The sequence below is a fragment of the Camelina sativa genome, chromosome 15 (assembly GCF_030686135.1).
Source record: "Camelina sativa cultivar CO46 ecotype springtype chromosome 15, ASM3068613v1".
Lineage (NCBI taxonomy): Eukaryota > Viridiplantae > Streptophyta > Magnoliopsida > Brassicales > Brassicaceae > Camelina > Camelina sativa.
The window spans coordinates 31678447-31699306 of record NC_141894.1 but is presented as its reverse complement, the minus strand read 5'-3'; the positions used below and the strand labels follow the sequence as shown (position 1 = coordinate 31699306).

The window sequence follows — 20860 nt, the reverse complement described above, 5'->3', positions numbered from 1 at the left end:
TTGAGGACCCATTTAAAAATTTAAAAAATTACATCGGCCTTACTGAGAAAAACAATTTAAAAGTAAACAATACAATTTCTTTTCGCATTGGGCCTCCAATGTTGCTGGACCGGCAATTAGATTATGGTTTTTTAATATGTAAACTACGAATTAAAGTAAATTTGAAATATAAACCCGAAGAAAAACAAAGAAAGCGAAGAGTCGCGTCGTTTTGTTTTATTTAAATAGCATCACCCTGTCTCCTTTCCAAACCCAGGGTAGACACGAGTAACAGGATCTTATCAGAAAAAACCATGGAGTTTAGAGTTGATGCCATCGTTGATCTTAGACCAGGAAAAACGAATTGGATTATCCAAGCGAAGGTCTTGAATTCGTGGTATGTTACTGAGTTCTTTTGGAAGCGGGTTCTGCTCCTTGCTGATACACGGGTTAGTCCACTTTGCTTTGTAAAATATTTGCACGAAGTTGTTAACTAACGCAGTGGTCTTCTACACAATTGATATGCAATTTGTAGGGTGACACAATCGAGGTGGCGTTTTTACCAGGGACCTATAAGAAAATGAGGAAGTATATCTATGATGGTGATTGGTATGAAATTAGGAATTTCAAGGTCATCCAGCCAACACTTAGGGAGAGGAATACACATCATCCTTTCCAAATCAAATTTACTGATGAGTCAACGATGGGCCTGCTCTCACCGGTGAATCAAAAACACTACTTTCGTTTCGAAGATTTGGGTGATATATCTCGAGGGAGACTTACCCATCCCATATCATTCGGTACGCTTATCTTCAATTTTCAATTACACAAATCGTTTGAAACAACGTTAAAAAACGTTTGCTAATTGATATATTTGTGATTATCACTAGTTTTTAGGCCTCATACTAAATAAATAGGTTAGTAGACAATTTCATATCAAAATACATAGGTCGTAACATTTAAAGTATGTGTCTACCCCGAATCAGATGTCTGTGGGTGTGTAGTTGGGGTGTAAGACAGAAGATTACTCGAGGGGGCAAATGCGGCCAATGAAGTTGTCCTCACCCTACTGAATGGGAGGTAAAGGAGATTTGTGCTACCTTTTCAATACATTTACATTAAAAGTTATTTCGTATTCCCGTTCAATATTAACCTGAGAAAATCGTAGGAATGAAACCCTCAAGTGTCGTGCCCTAGATGATTATGCTGCTCGCTTCATAAATGCTTGGGAAGCACTCGGGTGTCATCTTACTTTTACATCCGAACCTGTCTTTTGTATTTTGCGGTTCTGGAAGGTTGGAAGCTACGAAGGTATGTTCGATTTGATAGATCAGATAAGGAAACCAGCCTTGTGAAATCATATACAACTAATTTTGTAAATGTTCTGAAGGTGCTCCTTGCCTCGTCAACACAACCGCCTCTTCGCTGTTCTATATAAAACCAGATTTCAAGGGAATGGAACATCACAAGGAGATATAAGCTCTTTGTTTTCCTACTAAAAGACCTAATTGTATTTGTTGCTACTATCAAATACGTTAATACACTTTCTATATTTACCGCAGATCTGAAATCGCTAGACGTTACTATATAGAACATATAATGGAGCACGTAGGGGAGAATGCAGTACCTTGAGAATAAAGGAACCATATGGGCGAAATGGAGAACTCAGGGAGTGTACCATATTTATTTAAAGAACCGGCACAGATCTATGCAATTTATTAACTTTTTTTTCCCCGGTGTGTTTGTACTTTTGAATGAACCCAATGTTACGCTGATTATGGATAATATATGGTTATGTTTTGTCAACAAAATATAAAATTTAGTACTCCGCAATATATGTACGTACATAACAATAGTTATCTACGATAAGTGAACATGTCAACACTATCCAACCATCGAATTATGTCCTCTCTAATGGACCATATAAAGCCCACAAACAGATATATTTCGCTTTAAAAAGCTTCTTATTCAAACAGAAAACCGTTTGCTTGAGATTTCTAGAAAGCCCACACGAGTAATAGGCCCATTTAGGGCAGCCGGCAACAATTTCTCCAACAATTATAGTTAAACAAAAATGTGGGCTTAGAAATTAAAAAGGGCCATCATAAACATGTTACAAAAAGCTATGTTGGCACTTACGAAAAAAGAGTATTATCCTCACGCCAATTAAAGATAACACGTCTATTGTCGCCCATGCACTACGTATTAGCTGGACATGTTGTACGGTTGTGGCCAACCTGTTGACACTGAGAACAAGCATGCTGTTTGCGGGGCCGCTTCGTCTCCAACGCAACCTCGACAAAAGACTTCCTCCTCGTCATCTTTGGCCTTCCTGGAGGATTCCTAACAAATGGCGGTTTACATCTAGACGGTGTAATATCAGTAGGAACGATGCAGGATGTATCTATCGGCATTATCGCCTCCGCATACCCACTGCAGAGGCTGTCTCTGCGGAAGTATGGATGGTGCTGGTTTATAACTGATACGTTGGCTGTATATGCGGCTGCGATAGCATGTACGCATGGCATCCTCTCTAGATCAAAACGCCTACATGAACACCTCTTATACCTCAGATTGACAACATGCGTTGAGTTACCACCACTTACTTCAAATCGATCTTAATCAATTTCTTGAACCTTTAGACGCCTTGACTGTTCAATACGTGCCTATGAGTAAATCAAAGCGTAAGTTCATATAACCAAAACAACAAAACATATCCACTAACATTTTTCAGGCCTTTCGTTAACATATATATCGATGGATATGTTAATGAATGTCACACCTGTAACAGGTTCTCCACTCCTTTGGTGAGTAAAGTTGGCATTGCGGCAGCTTGTTTTCTCCTTGTAGCAAACCAACGTGTCAACATATATTGAACAGCTTCTAGTAACTCTACAATGGGATAGGCTCTGGCAGGATTCAGTACTTTGTTTAGCGATTCTGCAATGTTGCTCGTGGTGAAGTTGTACCTATCACCAGGAAAGTGCGCCCTGCTCCACTTGGTTACATCTGCACGAACCAAGTAAGCATGCAGTTGCGGATTCGCTTCTTGAATTTGCTGGAAGATTTCTTCGAAATCAACTACACAGTACGCTGCAGCTGCTTTTTTACCAGCCGGAATGTTTCGCTCCCACTAAATCTCAGGATAATATTCTTGTGAAGATGATAAGTGCAGATTCCTCGACTTGCCAGGGGGTACACTTTAGCGATAGCTTTACCAATAGATTTATGCCGGTCAGATATCAGTGCAAGCTCTTCATCATCAGGAATTACCCTACTTAATTGAGTAAAGAACCATTCCCACGACACGTCGTTCTCTGTATCAACAACCGCATATGCCAGAGGGAAAATATTAAAATTCCCATCTTGTGTTGTCGCTATCAGAAGAGTCCCTTTGAATTCACCTTTCAAAAAGGTTCCATCTACAACTACAACTTTCCGCATATACCTGAAACCCTTAATGCATCCAGCAATCGCAATGAAAACATACTTGAATCTGTCTTCTGCATCAACGACCAGTCTAGTAAGGGTCCCCGGATTAGAGGACCTCAGCCTGTATAAATATGCCGGTAATTCAGCGTATCCACTTTCAGGTGTACCCCTAACATACTCCCGCGCCTTTATAAGTGTACGATGTGCCTTCCAGTAGCCAAGCTATTATATGAAAATGGTCAGTAAAAGACATCAGCACTAAACACTATCAACTAGATCGAATTATATATATGTGCAGTGCAGGCCATAGAATCAACTAATTTCTGACAAACTCAACAAACTTAAGCTACGATCTGTTTGTACACCCTATAAACAAGTACACTCACAGAGCCAACCATAAAACAAACATATTCAAGTATTCTAGTAGCCAACCTGTACACCATATCGTAGGTTGAGCCCATCCCCAACAAGATTTGGCACAACAGAACTTCCCACACCACCAACATAATCCTTGTATAATTGAGCTAGGATTGGTGGTTTAGCATTACGGCTACGGCCATATCGTTCCGTAACAGAGCAAGTATGTTCACGACAATATCTGCGAATATGAAACACCGGCGAATCACCCATGGTTGAAGCCTGTATTCTCCATTTACAACCTTTTACCCAACACTCAACGATTAACAAAACGGGCGTTGAATATCGAACATTGTAATCATATTTATCTAATACACTCAGCACCCTCAACCTTGCCACCAATGTTTCTTTGCTATCAAACTTATCCCCTACGGCAATATCACCACCTCCGTTTTCTATTTTGCGAACCTCCTTCTCAATTGCATCAGTTGCAGAGTTAGTCTTGCGGGTACGGTTATTTGATTCTGTGTTACACACATTTTCCTCTATACAAGACCCACCCCCAGGTCCATCGTCCAATGATTCCTCTGCTTCATCCGGGGCGAAGTTGGAGTACAGCAGATAGTCTTCATCCCCTGAACTTGCACCATCGCTATCGTCACAGTAATCAAATCTACTGTTGTCCTCGTCATCTGCTTCATCTTCATCTAGATCATTTCCTACATTATCTTCACCGTCTTCCTTCCGACTCTCGTACTCATCATCTTTCTCTCCCATTTCCTCTGCCACGCCTACGAAATCATCTACAACGACTTCAGGGGTCTTGGGTGTTGGTTCTGGGGTTTTCGGTTTAACTTCCTCGAACAAGGTTTCACCAGATTTAGCTTCGATCTCAACGCATAGCCGGATGAGTTCACTCCTATGCTGTTTGAGAAAGTTTTGAAACTGCCGACCATTCGAAACAATCACCGGTGGCATATAACATCCGCTTTTTTTATATCTATCTAACATATAGCTCAACTTTATCGCGGAAGTTCTTTCACAGAAACCAAAGTCATCGTACACCATAGCAGTAAAGTCTTCAAACTTTGTTTCTTTATCGGCAACTATAATCCTGCACCCTTTCCTAGTATCAACACCAAACAACCAGCGCTTTTTGTCTACCCTCCATCTCCCACACGCCAATACGATATCTTGCTCTTCCATGGATGAACCGAGATCAAAGATTAAAGAAACTGAGTAGGAAAAAGACGTTTGCTCCGGCAGACAAACAGAACACGATTGATGAATCTGCTACAAACTTTATTACATGAACACCATAGATCGGAAGAACAGTAAAGGTGTTTAGATCTTCTTCCAATAAGTCTATCGCAACGCTCGACTGTCTTTGCCAGCTCAAACAAATTCGTGTTATTCTGGTAAGACTTTACAGCTGTCAATCTTGCTTACTAAATCTACCACGGACAAGAAGCCTACCACAACACTACGAAAACTATTTCAAAAAACAAACAAAGTATACCAAAAATATCTGTAAGGAGAGAAGGCTGTCGCATAAATCTGTCGCAACATGCCATTAGTCTACCATAAATATCTTCCCACCCTGTTACGTTTGCCGCTACACGCGCTTAAAACAAAAGTCTATCATCAAAGGGAAATTCCTCTACCAACTTAATCTAACGAATCGATTTCATGTACGTCCACCGATAAGTGTACCAACACTACAACTAAGTGTACCATCTACAGTGACCGATAAGTGTACCAAGACTACAACTAAGTGTACCAAAAATATCTGACGTACACCTTTAATCAGTCCACGTGTATAAATCTACCATCAAAGGATCGGTAGACTTAGTCCCAACTTCCAATGTTTTTTTTTTTTCCTAATGGCATTAGCCGTAATTACGTTGTTTCTCAACACTAGTTTCAGGGGTAGTATAGGTACAAGGTGTTAGTCTAGTCATTACAAACAATTGTATGTTGCTTTTGTAATAAGGAAGCTTTTATGCAATATTCTAGTAACTCACCCATCTATATATAACATATATTGTCTGGTGTCGCAATAATATTGTCGACAATCTTTTGACATTTTATCTTTAAAATTGTTCATTCCATATTCATATCCCATGAAAACATAATTTTAAAAGTTCTAACGTCAATGTCGATCGTTAACCTAATTATAGAGACCATTTAAACATATCGATATCCAACATTAAATGCGAATACACAAAGTTTCATGAACAGTTTTACTGCTATGTCCCTACAATGAGGTTGTCCAAATGTATCATCTCTCATAATATAATTTCAGACTAAGTCAAAAATACTTAAATGATGAAACATTTAAACCCCACAATGAATATCTATTCATTAATCCAAACTACATATATTTCTAAAATCTCATATGCTATTTGCAGATGTTAATATTGTGATGTAACCCCATCTTCGTCTTCTAAAAAAAAATATAGTGTACTTTAAATATGTTGTTTTCCAATGTTTTGGGTATTTTTTTTTTTGAACAAATTCCAATGTTTTGGGTTAAAAGCATTTGATTATATATAGATATATATATATATATATATTATATTTGTTATATATATTTTATATCATGTTATAAAATTATAGCTCCATCTTATGAGATATGCTACACAGATCACATGCCATTTTTTGTAACGGCTTGCATATTATTTTTTCTATATTTCCTGACCATTGATTTTGTTTTTTATATAGATTATTTTTTCAAAATTCTTTTTCATAGTTTTCCCAAAAAAAAGTGTGCCCCTTTGTTTTAGATCAAAACTTATAAGTTAAGTTAAGTTAAGTAATTAATATTATCTTTCTCATAAGTAAAATTTAATAATAAATCTTTATGGTATATGTTTCTTAACTAATGTTTTACTTCAATTTTATTTTCATGTTTAGATTTTTATAAATACAATTACATAACTTGTTTTTTTTATTCTACCATGCATTAAAATCTTACTTACATTCTAAAACCCATTAACCCATTCTAAATTTTAGAATATAATCATTTTTGGTTATAATTTTAATAGTAATATTATTACTAAAACAAATTTATAGTATAATTTTTACTATTTTAAAATTTTCACTGAATTTACTTAATTCATTTTTTAGATAGTTATTAATTTTATTATTTACTAAAAATATATATTATTGTTTATACTATTCTAAAATTTAACTAATTTTAGTTAATTTGTTTTTTATTTATTTTTACTGTTATTAATTATAATTAATAAATATGCAATTAATGAATATTAAAAATAATATTTTTTTGTGTAAAAAAAAAAAATTGATTAGGTGGATGCTGATGTGGAGGAAGGAGAAGTGAGCAAAGTTAACTTTATATATTTAGATGATTAGTAATGGGCCTAACTCACTCCCAAAAGCTAGCTCAAAGGAGGAGGTTTGCCTCATACTATATATATTGCCCAAGGACTTAATTTTCGTCCGATGTGGACTCTACACTTGTGTCTTCTTTGCTCTATCAGCAACTTTTTTCCAAACCGTTGTTATTATGGATTCATCCAAGCAGCAAGAACTCGAATTCTCAGCATTGAAGAACAATGCATTCTCTCTACCAATGGAGAGACCACCCTTCCTGTAACGCCCCCGAACCGTCCTATGACCATGCAGGCCAACGGACAGTCACGGAACGCCACTATGGGAACTGCACCGGAGTGATCCGACCGAGGGACGGAAGCTGCAGACTTCCCGACCGGTCCTCCCTAGCACAATTCCGCCCGCGACCGAGACTGCTTAGGCTTTGCAACCCTCGCGGCATGGTGCGTTGTGTTGGTCCGGACAAGGCTGGAACCATTTCAAAATTAAACGACTTAAATACAAAGACTTTCAACTTTATTTACTTCATAAAACAGTTCATAAAACATTACTACGAAGATGGCGCCAGGCTTAAGGCCAAAATACGATTAATAAAATTTTACAAAAAGAAACAACAACTTGCAAAGGCAACGCAACTCTACACCGGCTGGCCTAACGTCCTGTGCTCCCTGCTAAGGCTTTTCCCACTAAGGTTACCTGCAACACAAAAATATGGAGTCTTGAGTGCTACATCACTCAGTGAGTTCGGCAACCTAACAGGAAACCAAAACCCAAACCCCAACCCCAGCAAGCAACACACACAACATGCAAGCTAACTAACTGCATGCAGCACTCAATTGCAACATGCAAGCCAAATGCAAGAAAAACAAGCAATAAAATATGCAAGTTAGTCAACCAATCTCCAAGTATACTATCAAAGTATACGCATGCGGAAGCTAACAACTGATCTCTCCTTCTCTTTAACGCCTCAACGCTTCGTCACCTCCTCACTTCATCACTTCCCCCATACCCGTGAAGACCTATACTCACAGCCACAAAGGCACGCGAGTATAGAACATCACATGCGAGTTCCTCTCAACAGGCTCTCTCGCCTACACCGTCGTGTAGTACTCGGCCCAAGGCTGCAATCCCGTCTCTCCGAGTCTTCGTAATCCGCACCGATTACGGTCATTGGGGAAGTCTTCTCCTGCACAACCTCAACACACAACCAAACAAACCTGCAAAGCACACAAGCTACATGCAAGCTACAAACAACTACATGTAATGCACACAAGCAACATGCAACACAAACAAGCAACATGCAAGGCACACAAGCCAACATGCAATCACAAACAAGCAACATGCAAGGCACACAAGCCAACATGCAATCACAAACAAGCAACATGCAAGGCACACAAGCCAACATGCAATCACAAACAAGCAACATGCAAGGCACACAAGCCAACATGCAATCACAAACAAGCAACATGCAAGCCTTAGTAACTAGAGAAATAACTAGAAACTAAGCGCTAGACACAACCTCACACCAATATGCAAACAAGCAATAAACGAGACTTAACTTCCTAGAACTTCGATCTAGAAAGAAAAGAAACGAATCTACCCAACACCCCAACGAAAATGCTTAGATTTCACCATAAATCTTAAGCGAAAATAACCCAAAATCCCACCTATCATGTGCCATATCACATGCTTCGAAACTCACCTGGCTTAGCTGAGAAGAATCGATCAACTCGGACTCCTAGCAAGGACTTGACGCGAACGGCTCCTACAACAACACTTCGCTAACACGCGCGGATGAGAACTTCTAAGGGAAGAACTCTCTTGCTCACTCTCTAGCTCTTTCTCTCACTAATTATTTCCCTAACTCTCTCTCTCGCTCTTATTTTCTCTAAGGGAAAGAAAGATGAACGAAAATTGCTTCTAAGGATCCCAAGGCCTCTATTTATAGCGAAGTGGTGAGTGCTTTGGGCGGCGGATTCGACCAATGCATGTCGCATGCACTCTCCTCATTAGAGCAAGTTCAACACTTGGAAGCATCTTGGTTAGACACCTTGATTCCCACTTAGCTCTCTTGGATTATTTAATTCTCCCACTAAGCTCCACTAATCCACTTTGAATTATTTAATTCCTCCACTAACTCCACTATCTCCACTTTGATTTAAATAATCATCCACTAGCTGCATGAAATCTGATTGGTTGATTTTTCATAAATCACCATTTCCTTAATTTTTCCGGAAATTCTCGATCGCTATTGGCAACTCTCGGTCCTCCCTCTCGGACGCTACCGGCAACTCTCGGTCCTCCCTCTCGGACGCTACCGGCAACTCTCGGTTCTCCTTCCCGGACAGTGTCGACTACTCTCGACAACTCTCGGACATCCTTGGTAAATCCTCGGACATCCTCGACAATTCTTGGTCCTTCGGACTTTCTCGACAATTCCCGGTACTTTGCGGTACGCGTCGGACAACTCTCGGTCCTTCGGACGACTCGGATGGTACGTCGCGGTCAACTCGGCCATTTCTCAATTTACTCATAATTTCCCGGACTTCCCTTCAACAATTATTCTAATCTCCTTGTTGGCTTCTTTTCTTGGTCTTTTGGCCTTGGGTTTTCATTTTGCAATTTACCCCTTGGTGAGGGTCACTACACTTCCCCTCTGTTTTCTCCGGCTTTTGCCCTTCTTGTGGTTTCTTAGGAGTAGAGTGAACCAACTTCATATCATTCGTAGCAGCAGCAGGGGTGGTTCCTCCAATCTTCTTCCTTGATTTAGAATTCATAACACCATTACTTCCCCAAATATTTCTAGCCAATTCAAAAGCTTTACGCTCAATATCCTTAACAAACTTAACCTCATCTTCACTCTTTCCCTTTTTGGCAGCGTTCTTAACAGTATTAGCAAACTTCTTCTTCAACCTCTGAAGTTTAGTTACAACCTGGCTTTTGGTAGAAATCAATCAACTTCTTAACATAACTACAAAAAGCATCACTGTCTTCATAAGGATCACCTTTGGTAAGGGTTAAACTGCTCAAGGTTAATACCTCTCATTTGTGTAAGTGCTCTAAAACAATCCCATGCAAAAAAATATATGCTTAATAGACATGTTATTTAGAAGGAATTCATAAAGTTATCGTCCGATTAGGTATAAAAATGTTTCCATAATTTGAATTGATATCTATACTGTTATAAATATATAATTTGGATAACTAATCGGTATAAAAATGTTTCCCTTTTAATAGTATAGATATCCAAATTATCATCAACATAAAAGGTGATTATATCGTATTGAAAGGTTTTACGTTATATACAACGCTAATACTTAAGCTACTCAAATATGTACATGTAATACTTTTACTACTAAAAATTTATGCTCTCCAAATATTTATTATAAAACACATTTTTTTACCAAAATAATTTATTTCAGAAATATGTCAAAATATTAATATAATTGTTTGAATACATTTATTAATAGAAATTAATCTCAAATTACAAAAAAAAAAAAAAATTACTTCTTATAAAAAGGGAGCGCCGGATCATGATCCCTAGTATTAATAAACAACTATAGTTTTGATATTTGATATTGACACGCCGACAGATTTGAATACGACCCAATTCAACCAAAAACACCTTTTACTGTATGTCATTAAGAGATTTCTTCAATCTACAAACCATAGTTAGGTGCATAATCTTCCAGTAGATACATGTGGATCAAAGTGAGCCCATAGAAATTTTAACTCTAACTGGGCCTTAATAAGCCCATTAATGGATCTTCGATTTCCAGAATTTTCAAGATCTTCTCTTTTCATGTCCTATCAAACCACCGTTCTTTTGTTATACTTTTTAACGGGGGCTTTGTGTGTGCGGGATTGTAAATTCATACAAGTTTAACAATCAAAGGAAGATTCTTTTTCTCAGATTTGATCCGTTTTATCGCTTTCTACAATCAAATTAGGTCAATTTTATTCTCATTCAAACTTTAGAAATTAAGACATTGATCATGTTAACAGAACAGAGCTGGTAAAAAAAAAAAAGGAACGAACTTTAAAAGATTAAAAAAATGTCTCTCTCTAGTGAAATTGTTAAAAGTTTTAAATGAGGACATCAATGGGAGCTCTGCTTGCTGGTGATGGTGATGATGATGATGAAGCTACTTCATCTTCTGATCCAAACAATATAGCTTTGACTTGTGCTATGATTAGTTTAGTGAGAAGCAATCCAGAGATGAAAGCTGCAGTCATCAACATGTAAAACACTGCGTCCCAGCTAATAGCAGAGATGTAACCAGTGAGTACCGGTCCAGTCGGAGCACCTACGTGTTGTACCCACGATCTGCCATCTCGGACAATAGGTGAGTGGGCCTAGGCCGGGTTCGTCTACTGGGCCAAGAGCGAATCAGTGATCGGCTCATCAAGCCCGGAGAAAGGAAGATAGCGCGGAGATGCTTCGTGCTGGCCAGTTCGCAGCTCGGTCCCGGTCAAAGATTCCCGCATTCAAGATGATTAATTAGGCCGCGCAAATCGCGTCCTATTAATGGTGCATTAATTTAGTAATAAATTGGTCGGTATAAATATGTAAGGGGGGGGGTCAGTTGTAAGGGATCGGATATTTTTTCCAGCAATAGCAATACAAGTTCTAATTCTCAAATTCTCTCAATTCTGTTCGGAACTGTTTTACGGCGATAAGCTCCTCCACAATTTAAATCACTTCGGAAGGAGAAGATCGTTCTCAGTTCTCCCATTTGGCGCTAGAAGGAGGGGAGTTATCGCCTGACTCTCGTCAGTTCCGACTTCACACGCAAGTACGTTTCACACAACCACCGCTATGGCAACCAGCTCTCCCAATGCGGCATCCTTGGAGGTGATCCAGAAGCTCCTGCAGGACTTGTCTGAAAAGTCCGACCGTCAGCAAGCCGCCTCCGCCGCTCTTACTGAACGATTCGACAATTTGGAGGGTCAAATCTCCACTCGTCTGGAGGAAGTTACGACGTCCGTAGCAGACCTCTCAGCCTCCCACCGCGCGTACGCCGATCGGGTCGATCTCCTGTCCACCGAACAAAATCCACGTCGACGCGCTTTGGATTTCTCCGGTGTGACTCCACCTTCTACCTCGCAGGTGGCAGCAACAGATGCCACTCTGGGAGATTCTTTTCCACCTCAGACCAACATGCAAGCAGCGCCGCCGTTGGTTGGTAGTGGCCACACTCCGCTGCAGCCCGGCATCGTCCGACCTTCCGAGGTCCCGGTTCGCCTTCCTCTCCCCGTCGAAGGAAACATTTCCACTTCGGGGTATGCTACCAATCCCGAGATCTTCCGCATGCAGAGTGAGATCCGGGACATGCGGTCTGTGATGCACAGTGCAACCACTTCTGCTCCAGACATATTTCGAGTGATCGAGGAGTCGAGGCGGACTCCTTTTTCCGATCAAATAGCCCGGGTCCGCATCAAGGATACTGGCAAAATTAAGTTCTCGAGCTACGAGGGAAAAGGAGATCCGACCAATCATCTCAAGACTTTTCTGCTGACAGCTAGCCGTGTGGATCTCGAGCCCCACGAAGCAGACGCTGGGTACTGCAAATTGTTCGCAGAAACATTTAATGGACCGGTACTGCTTTGGTTCGCATCTTTAGCAGCTGGCTCCATAACAAACTTTACCGAGCTGTCGATTTCGTTCGTCAAAAAGTATTCTAGCCTAATCGAAACTGCGGTGACGGACGCTCAGCTTTGGAACTTAAGCCAAAAGGCTGGAGAATCTCTCCGGTCTTACATAACAAAGTTCAAGGAGATCCAGGTCAAGATTCCCGGACTCTCGGACTCCACAGCCCTGGCCGCGCTTAAGAATGGCCTCTGGCACGAATCTCGCTTCCGCGAAGAGCTGTCCGTGAATCGGTTCCCAACCATTCAGGACGCATTGCACCGGGCTTCGAACTGGATTATCGCGGAGGAAGACAAAATCGCCGCCGCACAAAAACAAAACGCTCCGCCAACAGGAAAACCACGGTTCGAAGCGCCCGCCAAAAAGACTCCGCCTACGACTCCGAAGTCCGGGCCGAGCACGTTCGCAGTCACTCAATCTCCCAAAAAGAATTCTCCAAAGAATTCACCATCCAAACCTCCATTTTCACCGTGCTCCAAGAGTGGTGTACTCCCAAGTAACAAATGGGTCCGGGATGAGGACACGTACTGCGAGCTCCACAAAACCAACAGTCATTCTACTCGTGACTGTAAGAAGCTGATGCACGTCCTCGCAGAAAAATATGTGGTGGGAGAAATGCCAAACGTCACAATCGAGGACTTGGAGCAAAAAACGGTTCCTGAAGTGGATGAGGATGCACCACCTTCAAAGAAACCGAAGCAGTCTGATGGAGATGAAGCTCCCAAAAAAAGAATCGACGTGATAATGGGAGGATCGGGTCTTTTTCGGAACTCCATCACTGTGATCAAAGACCATCAGCGGAAGCTCACTGGTCCCCAGCCGAAGCGAGCTAAGGTAGTAGCAAGCGATCTACCTGAAATTTCTTTCTCCGAGAAAGAAACTGAGGGGTTGGACACTCCGCACGATGACGCGCTCGTCATCTCGCTTGACGTGGCGAATCACGAAGTCTGCCGAATCCTAATTGACACTGGGAGTTCGGTAGACTTGATATTCCTTGAAACGCTCACCAGAATGGGTATCGGGAAAGAGCACATCGTCGGACCGCCCTCACCTTTGGTCTCGTTCACTAGCGAAACGTCAATGTCTTTGGGCACAATCACATTGCCGGTGTCCACTCAAGGAGTGGTTAAAATGGTGGAGTTCACGGTTTTCGACCGACCTGCGGCCTATAATGTTATTTTGGGAACTCCCTGGCTTTATCAGATGAAGGCAGTGGCCTCGACGTACCATCAGTGCGTCAAATTTCCGACCCCACAAGGAGTCCGGGAGGTCCTAGGAAGTCAAAGGACGGCAAGGAGCTGTTACCTTGCAAGTCACAAGCTCCTGATCCAATAGCAACCACAGCTCGAGGTCTCCAAGAATCCAGTTCGAAAACAGCTAAAAGGTGACCTCACTGAGTCCATTTTCATCAATGATAAGTTCCCGGACCAGGAAATCAAGATTGGAGTTGGATTGGATAGCGAGCTCCGGGCCAGTCTGGTAACCTTTCCTAAGAGAAAGAATGGCCACCTTCGCGTGGTCCGTAGACGAGATGCCCGGCATCAGTCCGGAAGTTATTTCCCACGAGCTGAATGCGGACCCTACGTTCCGACCTGTGAAGAAGAAGCGAAGGAAGTTGGGCCCTGAGCGAGCTGAAATCGTTAACAAAGAGGTCGAACGTTTGCTGAAGGCGGGACAGATACGCGAAGTGAAATACCCTGAGTGGCTCGCAAACACGGTGGTAGTCAAAAAGAAGAATGGAAAGTCACGAGTCTGTGTCGACTTTACCGACCTGAATAAGGCGTGCCCCAAAGACAGCTTTCCACTTCCGCATATTGACCGCTTAGTTGAGTCCACTTCGGGTCACGAGCTGATGTCTTTTATGGATGCTTTCTTTGGCTACAACCAAATCCTAATGAACCCGGATGACCAGGAGAAGACCACATTCATTACGGACCGCGGGATTTTCTGCTACAAAGTGATGCCTTTTGGGTTAAAAATCGCGGGAGCAACTTACCAGAGATTGGTGAATAGAATGTTCGAGCATCAGCTCGGGAAGACCATGGAAGTCTATATTGACGACATGCTTGTGAAATCAATGGAAGCTGGCTCGCACCTCGCTGATCTGAAAGTCTGCTTCGATATCCTTGATCAGTTCGGGATGAAGCTTAACCCCACGAAGTGCACCTTTGCAGTCCCATCAGGGGAATTTCTAGGGTACATCGTCACAGAAAGGGGAATTGAAGCAAACCCAAGGCAGATTAATGCTTTCCTGTCTATGAGTTCTCCTAGAACCTTGCACGAAGTGCAACGCCTTAACGGACGGATCGCAGCTCTCAACCGCTTCATTTTTCGATCTACGGACAAATGCCTCCCTTTCTACCAGCTATTACGGAAAGGGGGAAAAAACTTCTTGTGGGATGCGAAGTGCGAGGAGGCCTTCGCTCAGCTCAAAGCCTACCTGTCTGAACTGCCGGTCTTGGCTAAGCCCGAGTTCGGTGAGCCGCACTTCCTTTACGTAGCCGTATCGGACAGTGCAGTCAGAGGAGTCTTAGTTCGTGAGGAAAGGGGGGAGCAGAGACCAACTTTTTATATCAGCAAGTCTTTCACTGGAGCAGAGTCCAGGTACCCTATGATGGAAAATTGGCCTTAGCAGTGGTCACTTCGGCAAGAAAGCTGCGGCCTTATTTCCAGTCCCATACGATCGTAATCCTCACGACTCAGCCACTTCGAACGGTGTTACATAGCCCGAGCCAATCTGGGCAGCTAACCAAATGGGCTGTCGAGTTGAGTGAATATGACATCGAGTTCCGGACTCGAACCTATGCTAAGGCGTAGGTGTTGGCTGATTTCTTGATCGAACTCCCACTAGCCTCTTCGGTTAGCGGCGATGTCAAAGCCCCGTGGACATTGTACGCTGATGGTGCTTCTTCCAAGACGGGAGCAGGAATTGGGGTCCGCCTAACTTCTCCTACAGGCGAAGTGATCGAGCAGTCATTTCGCTTGGCTTTCAGCGCGTCCAACAATGAAGCCGAATACGAATCCTTCCTAGCTGGCTTACGCCTCGCAGTGGGGATTGGTGTCCGCAGACTTCGAGCTTTTTGCGATTCGCAGCTGGTCACCAACCAGTTTTTGGGGGAGTACGATACAAAGGATGGTCGTATGGAAGCCTATTTGTCCGCAGCCCGGGAGTTAGTCACTAAGTTTGAGATCCCACGAAGATCCCACGAAGTTTAAGGTCCAAATTTATTCCATATATGCTCAATCAAATCCTCCTTTAAATTGAGATGTGCTTGTCTATCACGGATCATTGTATGGCCATCACCTAATCCCTCAAGATTTGAAGACATATTTACCGAAAATGTAAGATCCGGAGTAGTTCCAGTTCCATCATCTTGTTGGAATTCTTGTTCGTCATAGAGTGTGTATGAATCTCGTTCATCTTCGACAATCATATTATGGAGTATTAGACATGCTCTCATAATATATGCAATTTTACCCTTTGACCATAAAAAAGCTGGATTCTTAATCATGGCGAATCTAGATTGCAGGACTCCAAATGCACGCTCAACATCTTTTCTTGCACCTTCTTGACGTTCTGCAAACAATTTATGCTTTGGGTGTTGTGGCTGTGGGATGGATTTAACAAATGTTGCCCACTCGGGGTATATACCATCCGTCAGATAGTAAGCCAGATTATACTTATTTCCGTTGACATAGTACGTAACTTTGGGAGCTCGACCGTAAATAATGTCATTGAAAACTGGTGATTGATCAAGAACATTTAAATCGTTACAAGTACCTGGAGCTCCAAAAAATGCGTGCCATATCCAGAGATCTTGTGAAGCTACCGCCTCCAAAACAATTGTTGGCTTACCGGTGCCTCGTGAATACATTCATTTCCAAGCGGTTGGACAATTTTTCCACTTCCAGTGCATACAGTCGATGCTTCCAACCATCCCGGGAAAACCCCGCTTTTCTCCATAAAAGAGTAGCCTTTCAAGATCCTTTTGTGTGGGCCGGCGTAGGTATTCAGTGCCAAACAAGTCCACTATTCCGACGATGAAATGTTCCAAACATTTACGAGCAGTACATTCAGCAAGACGTATATATTCGTCAACCGAGTCCGTTGCAGCCCCATATGCTAATAGTCGAATTGCTGCAGTACATTGTTGTAGCGGTTAAAGACCATTCCGTAAGGTTGCATCCCTTTTTGGCTTAAAATATGGAACTTCTTGACTGAGACGATCCACAATACGCAAGAACAATGGTTTGTTCATTCGAAACCGTCGGCGGAATTGGCGAGCATTGTATGTCGGATTATCAGAAAATAATCGTTCCACAAACGTTCATGCCCTTCTTCGCGTTTTCTATCGATGTATGTACGCGGTTTCCTTTCGGCAGGAGTTTCCTCTTCAACAGCTTGAAATTGGTTATTAAATTGCTCTTGAAAGTATTGGTTTAAACTATCGTTATTGGCATCATAATGGAAGTGAAAATTGTTGGAAGAAGATGCCATAACAGGATTAAGAAAGAAAATGTCTTTGGTGAGAGGAAGAAAATGGTTTAGTTTTACAAATACCTTGAGTAAAATAAAAAAGGTGAACAAAAGAGAGAAGAGTTGGTATGTTTGAGTTGGTAAGTTTGAGTTGTTCTCTCGTCTCATATATATAGAGCTTGTGAGTTGGTGCATGTGAGTTCGGACATTGAGAGTGTGAGCTTGGTGCATGTGAATTTGATCACGAGAGACGAACTATTTGTAACTAAAATCCAAAGATACTTAAACAAATACATGTGACCAAACATCAAGTCTAAACAAATACATGTGACCAAACATCAAGTCTAAACAAAAATCCACATACCAAGCCTAAACAATCCGATCACGGGTTAACAACAACTACTGAAAATACATGACCAAAACAAATACATGTGACCAAAACAACAATCCGAAAATGATCACGAGAGAAATCTAAACAAAAATCCAAATACCAACATTGATCACGGGTTTACAACAACAATTGATAATGACACAAATTTACTTTAGCTTGATCACATGGTCCTTGAGCTGGATCACTTGGTCCTTGAGTTGGATCACTTGAGCCTTGAGTTGGACCACAAGTAACTTGAGATGGATTATTTGGTCGTTGAGCTGGGTCACTTGGTCCTTGAGCTGGTTCAGTTGTGGCTCATTAGCAGGAAGTGGTTGAGCTACACGGCTAGAGAGACTCGTGAAACCAATAGCAGGAGCTGGTTCCGGAGGATAGTAACAAGTCTCGGCCTCCTCTTCTGATGAATCGCTGCTACCGTCTAAAGGGCTGTTTATACCATAGTCGTATAAACAATCCATGACTTGTTCAACCTGAAAAGGAAAACACACTGAGTTATTAAACATCATCATAACGAAAACATATATTTAGACCAAAGCGAACAATCAAATTATTCATAAACACACATATAAGAAACATATACCATAAACATAAGGTATTCATTAAATACACCATCATACGATTACACCATCAAACATAAGAAACAAGCATAGTATTCATTAAAAACATAAGAAACATACGATTACACCATCAAACAAACAAGCATAGTATTCATTACAAAACATAGCAAACAAGCATAGTTAAACAAACATTCGAGGGTTTTCATCTAAGTTAAAACAATTCCGCCATTAGCTTCTTCTTAAGCGCTTTTTCATCTTCGTCTAGGGTTTCATTCTTGGCAATGAGAGTGTCAAGAATAGACATCTTTTGGAGTTGTTTCATGCCCTCCAAGTCCTTCCGTTTTAACTCAAACATCTGACTAAACTCCAAAGATGGTGTAGCTTTAGCTTTGCCTTTGTTCCTTAGTTTTTTTGTAGCCTTTATGCCCGGAGGTCTGCTCTCGTGCTCACCAACGACAGAACCTGTCGATCCAGCAGCATCATCAGCTTTCCTTTTATTCGAACTGGTTGTCTTTGGGGTGGGGTTCATAGTCTCTAGGTTTCCCCATTTCTGTTCAAATCGTAGCACAGTCCACGCATACTCCATAGCAAACTTCTTCTTGTACAGCTTCGTGTAGATTTGGTGAGCATTTTGTAAAACGTCTACATCGTTCATCCCACTAGCTTTCTCACCCTCTGCCTCCGCAAAAGCTCCACAGAATTGGCTCACCTCCTTACTGATTTTTTGCCATCTTTGTCTACAATGTTCAGGGAGCCTAGGCTCAGCACCACCACGTACATGACTACTTGTACCGTAAAAGTCTCCTATACGGTTCCAAAAGGACCCTGCCTTTTGGCCATTCCCAACTACTGCATCCTTCGATGTGTTTAACCAGGCGCTTATCAGGACTAGGTCATCTTGTGAAGACTATAACCGTCTCTCCCTACGCTGTTCTGCTGTCTCTTCTGATTGACTAGGAGGTTGAGTTGGCACTGAACTAGGTTGCGAACTAAAAGCAGGGATTTGAGACGAACTAGTGTTTACATTGGGAGCAAAGCTGTCATAGGGGAAGTTTAGTAGGCTAAAATAGGATTGAGACTGGCTGTTAGGAGTATTGTTTGATGCCATAGCAATCGGACTTATTAAAGAAGGAAGAAGCTTACGCGAAAGGTCTTAAAGAAGAAAGAAGCTTATTAGAGATTGGAAGAAGCATATAAGAAAGGTCTTATACAATGAAGAAGCTTACTAGAGATTGGATGTAATATAGAGAAGGTAAGAGGATCATTAATTCAAAAGTTTTTTGTTGTTAGAGTCTTTAAATCAAGCAATAACCATTACCTACTTCAGTCAAATCAGAAGTAAATAATGGTCATTGAGTGTTTTTTAAAAGTTTTTAAAGTTTTAAAAGTTTTAAAGGTTTTCAATTAGGTTTTCAAAGTTTTAAGATTCAAGACTAAAGTTTTACACGTTTTAAGACTCAAGACTCAAGACTAAACCAAACAAACACTAACGCTACTTACTTAAAAAATACCGAGATAAACAACCATTCACACAACACTGACACTACTAACTTTATAACATCCGAGACTAAACAAGCAAACACACAACACTTACTAAACCGCAACACCAATGAAATAAACAAAGTTTAAAACCTTTCCTATATAAACAACAACTACACTCAATTGTTGGCTGTTTACTGTCAATATACACTGACACTACTAACTTTATAACATCCGAGACTAAACAAGCAATCACACAACACTTACTAAACCGCAACACCAATGAAATAAACAAAGTTTAAAACCTTTCCTATATAAACAACAACTACACTCAATTGTTGGCTGTTTACTGTCAATATACACTTACCTTGTGATTACTTTCGTTTGATGTTGCAGGTTTGATGATGAATATCCGATTTAATTTCCCATGTATAACCTTCACCTAGAAGGCTCATAAACAAACAAGCGAAATCGATTAATGTTCCCACTCAAACATAAGCGAAATTGACTTACAAGGTTCGACTCAAACAACACACGACACTCAAAATAATCTCTAATTCAAAGACACGATATTGAACCCTAAAGCAAAGGCTAAAACATCAACAAAACTGACTCACTCAACACACGACACTAAAAAGGTTTGACTCAAACAACAGATGACACTCAAAATTGACTCTAATACAAAGACACGAGATTGAACCTTAAACCAAAGGCTAAAGCATCATAAAAACTGACTCAAACAACACAACACTCAAAATTGACTCAAACAACACACAACTCTCAATATTGACTCAAAACATAATTCTAATACATAGATTTGAAAAACCCAAATCGATGAAACATCGATGAAATTCGGGAGATGTGATTACCTTCGCCTTTGTTTACCGGAGATGAGATTTGCGAGCCACCCGAGACAGAGGAGACGAGTAGACGGAGAGATCGCCGATGAGACAGAGGAGACGAGTAGACGGCGATACGACCGAGATAGAAGAGACGAGTAGACGGCGATACGACGGAGATAGAGTAGACGGAGAGATCGCCGATGAGACAGAGGAATCACTGGGCTTCGACGAGGAGACAGCGGAGATGAGATCGCCGTTTCGCCGTTGGGAGAGAAGAACGGAGATGAGATCGCCGTTTCGCCGTTTCGCAGTTGGGAGAGAAGAAAAAAAAACTATGTCGAC

General features: G+C 41.3%; 2 protein-coding genes, 1 long non-coding RNA gene and 2 pseudogenes across 3 annotated transcripts; 1 reads left to right on the top strand and 4 right to left on the bottom strand.

The window, feature by feature from the left end:
• Positions 1-2177: 2177 nt before the first annotated feature.
• Positions 2178-2507, bottom strand: LOC147927415 (uncharacterized). The gene has a single exon (XM_087487450.1). It carries the CDS (start codon positions 2505-2507, stop codon positions 2178-2180), a length of 330 nt encoding a protein of 109 aa, XP_087343576.1.
• Positions 2508-7242: 4735 nt separating this feature from the next.
• LOC104748962 (GLABROUS1 enhancer-binding protein-like) lies at positions 7243-10926 on the bottom strand (annotated as a pseudogene).
• A 1015-nt stretch (positions 10927-11941) lies between these two features.
• Positions 11942-14107, top strand: LOC147927414 (uncharacterized). Its single transcript, XM_087487449.1, has one exon. It carries the CDS (start codon positions 11942-11944, stop codon positions 14105-14107), a length of 2166 nt encoding a protein of 721 aa, XP_087343575.1.
• Positions 14108-16520: 2413 nt separating this feature from the next.
• LOC147927413 (uncharacterized) lies at positions 16521-17384 on the bottom strand (annotated as a pseudogene).
• Positions 17385-17577: 193 nt separating this feature from the next.
• Positions 17578-20860, bottom strand: LOC147927412 (uncharacterized). The gene is made up of 3 exons (XR_015581401.1): positions 20546-20860; positions 20044-20118; positions 17578-18110 (listed from the first exon to the last, which is right to left on the bottom strand). It is a non-coding gene; the product is annotated as an uncharacterized LOC147927412 (long non-coding RNA).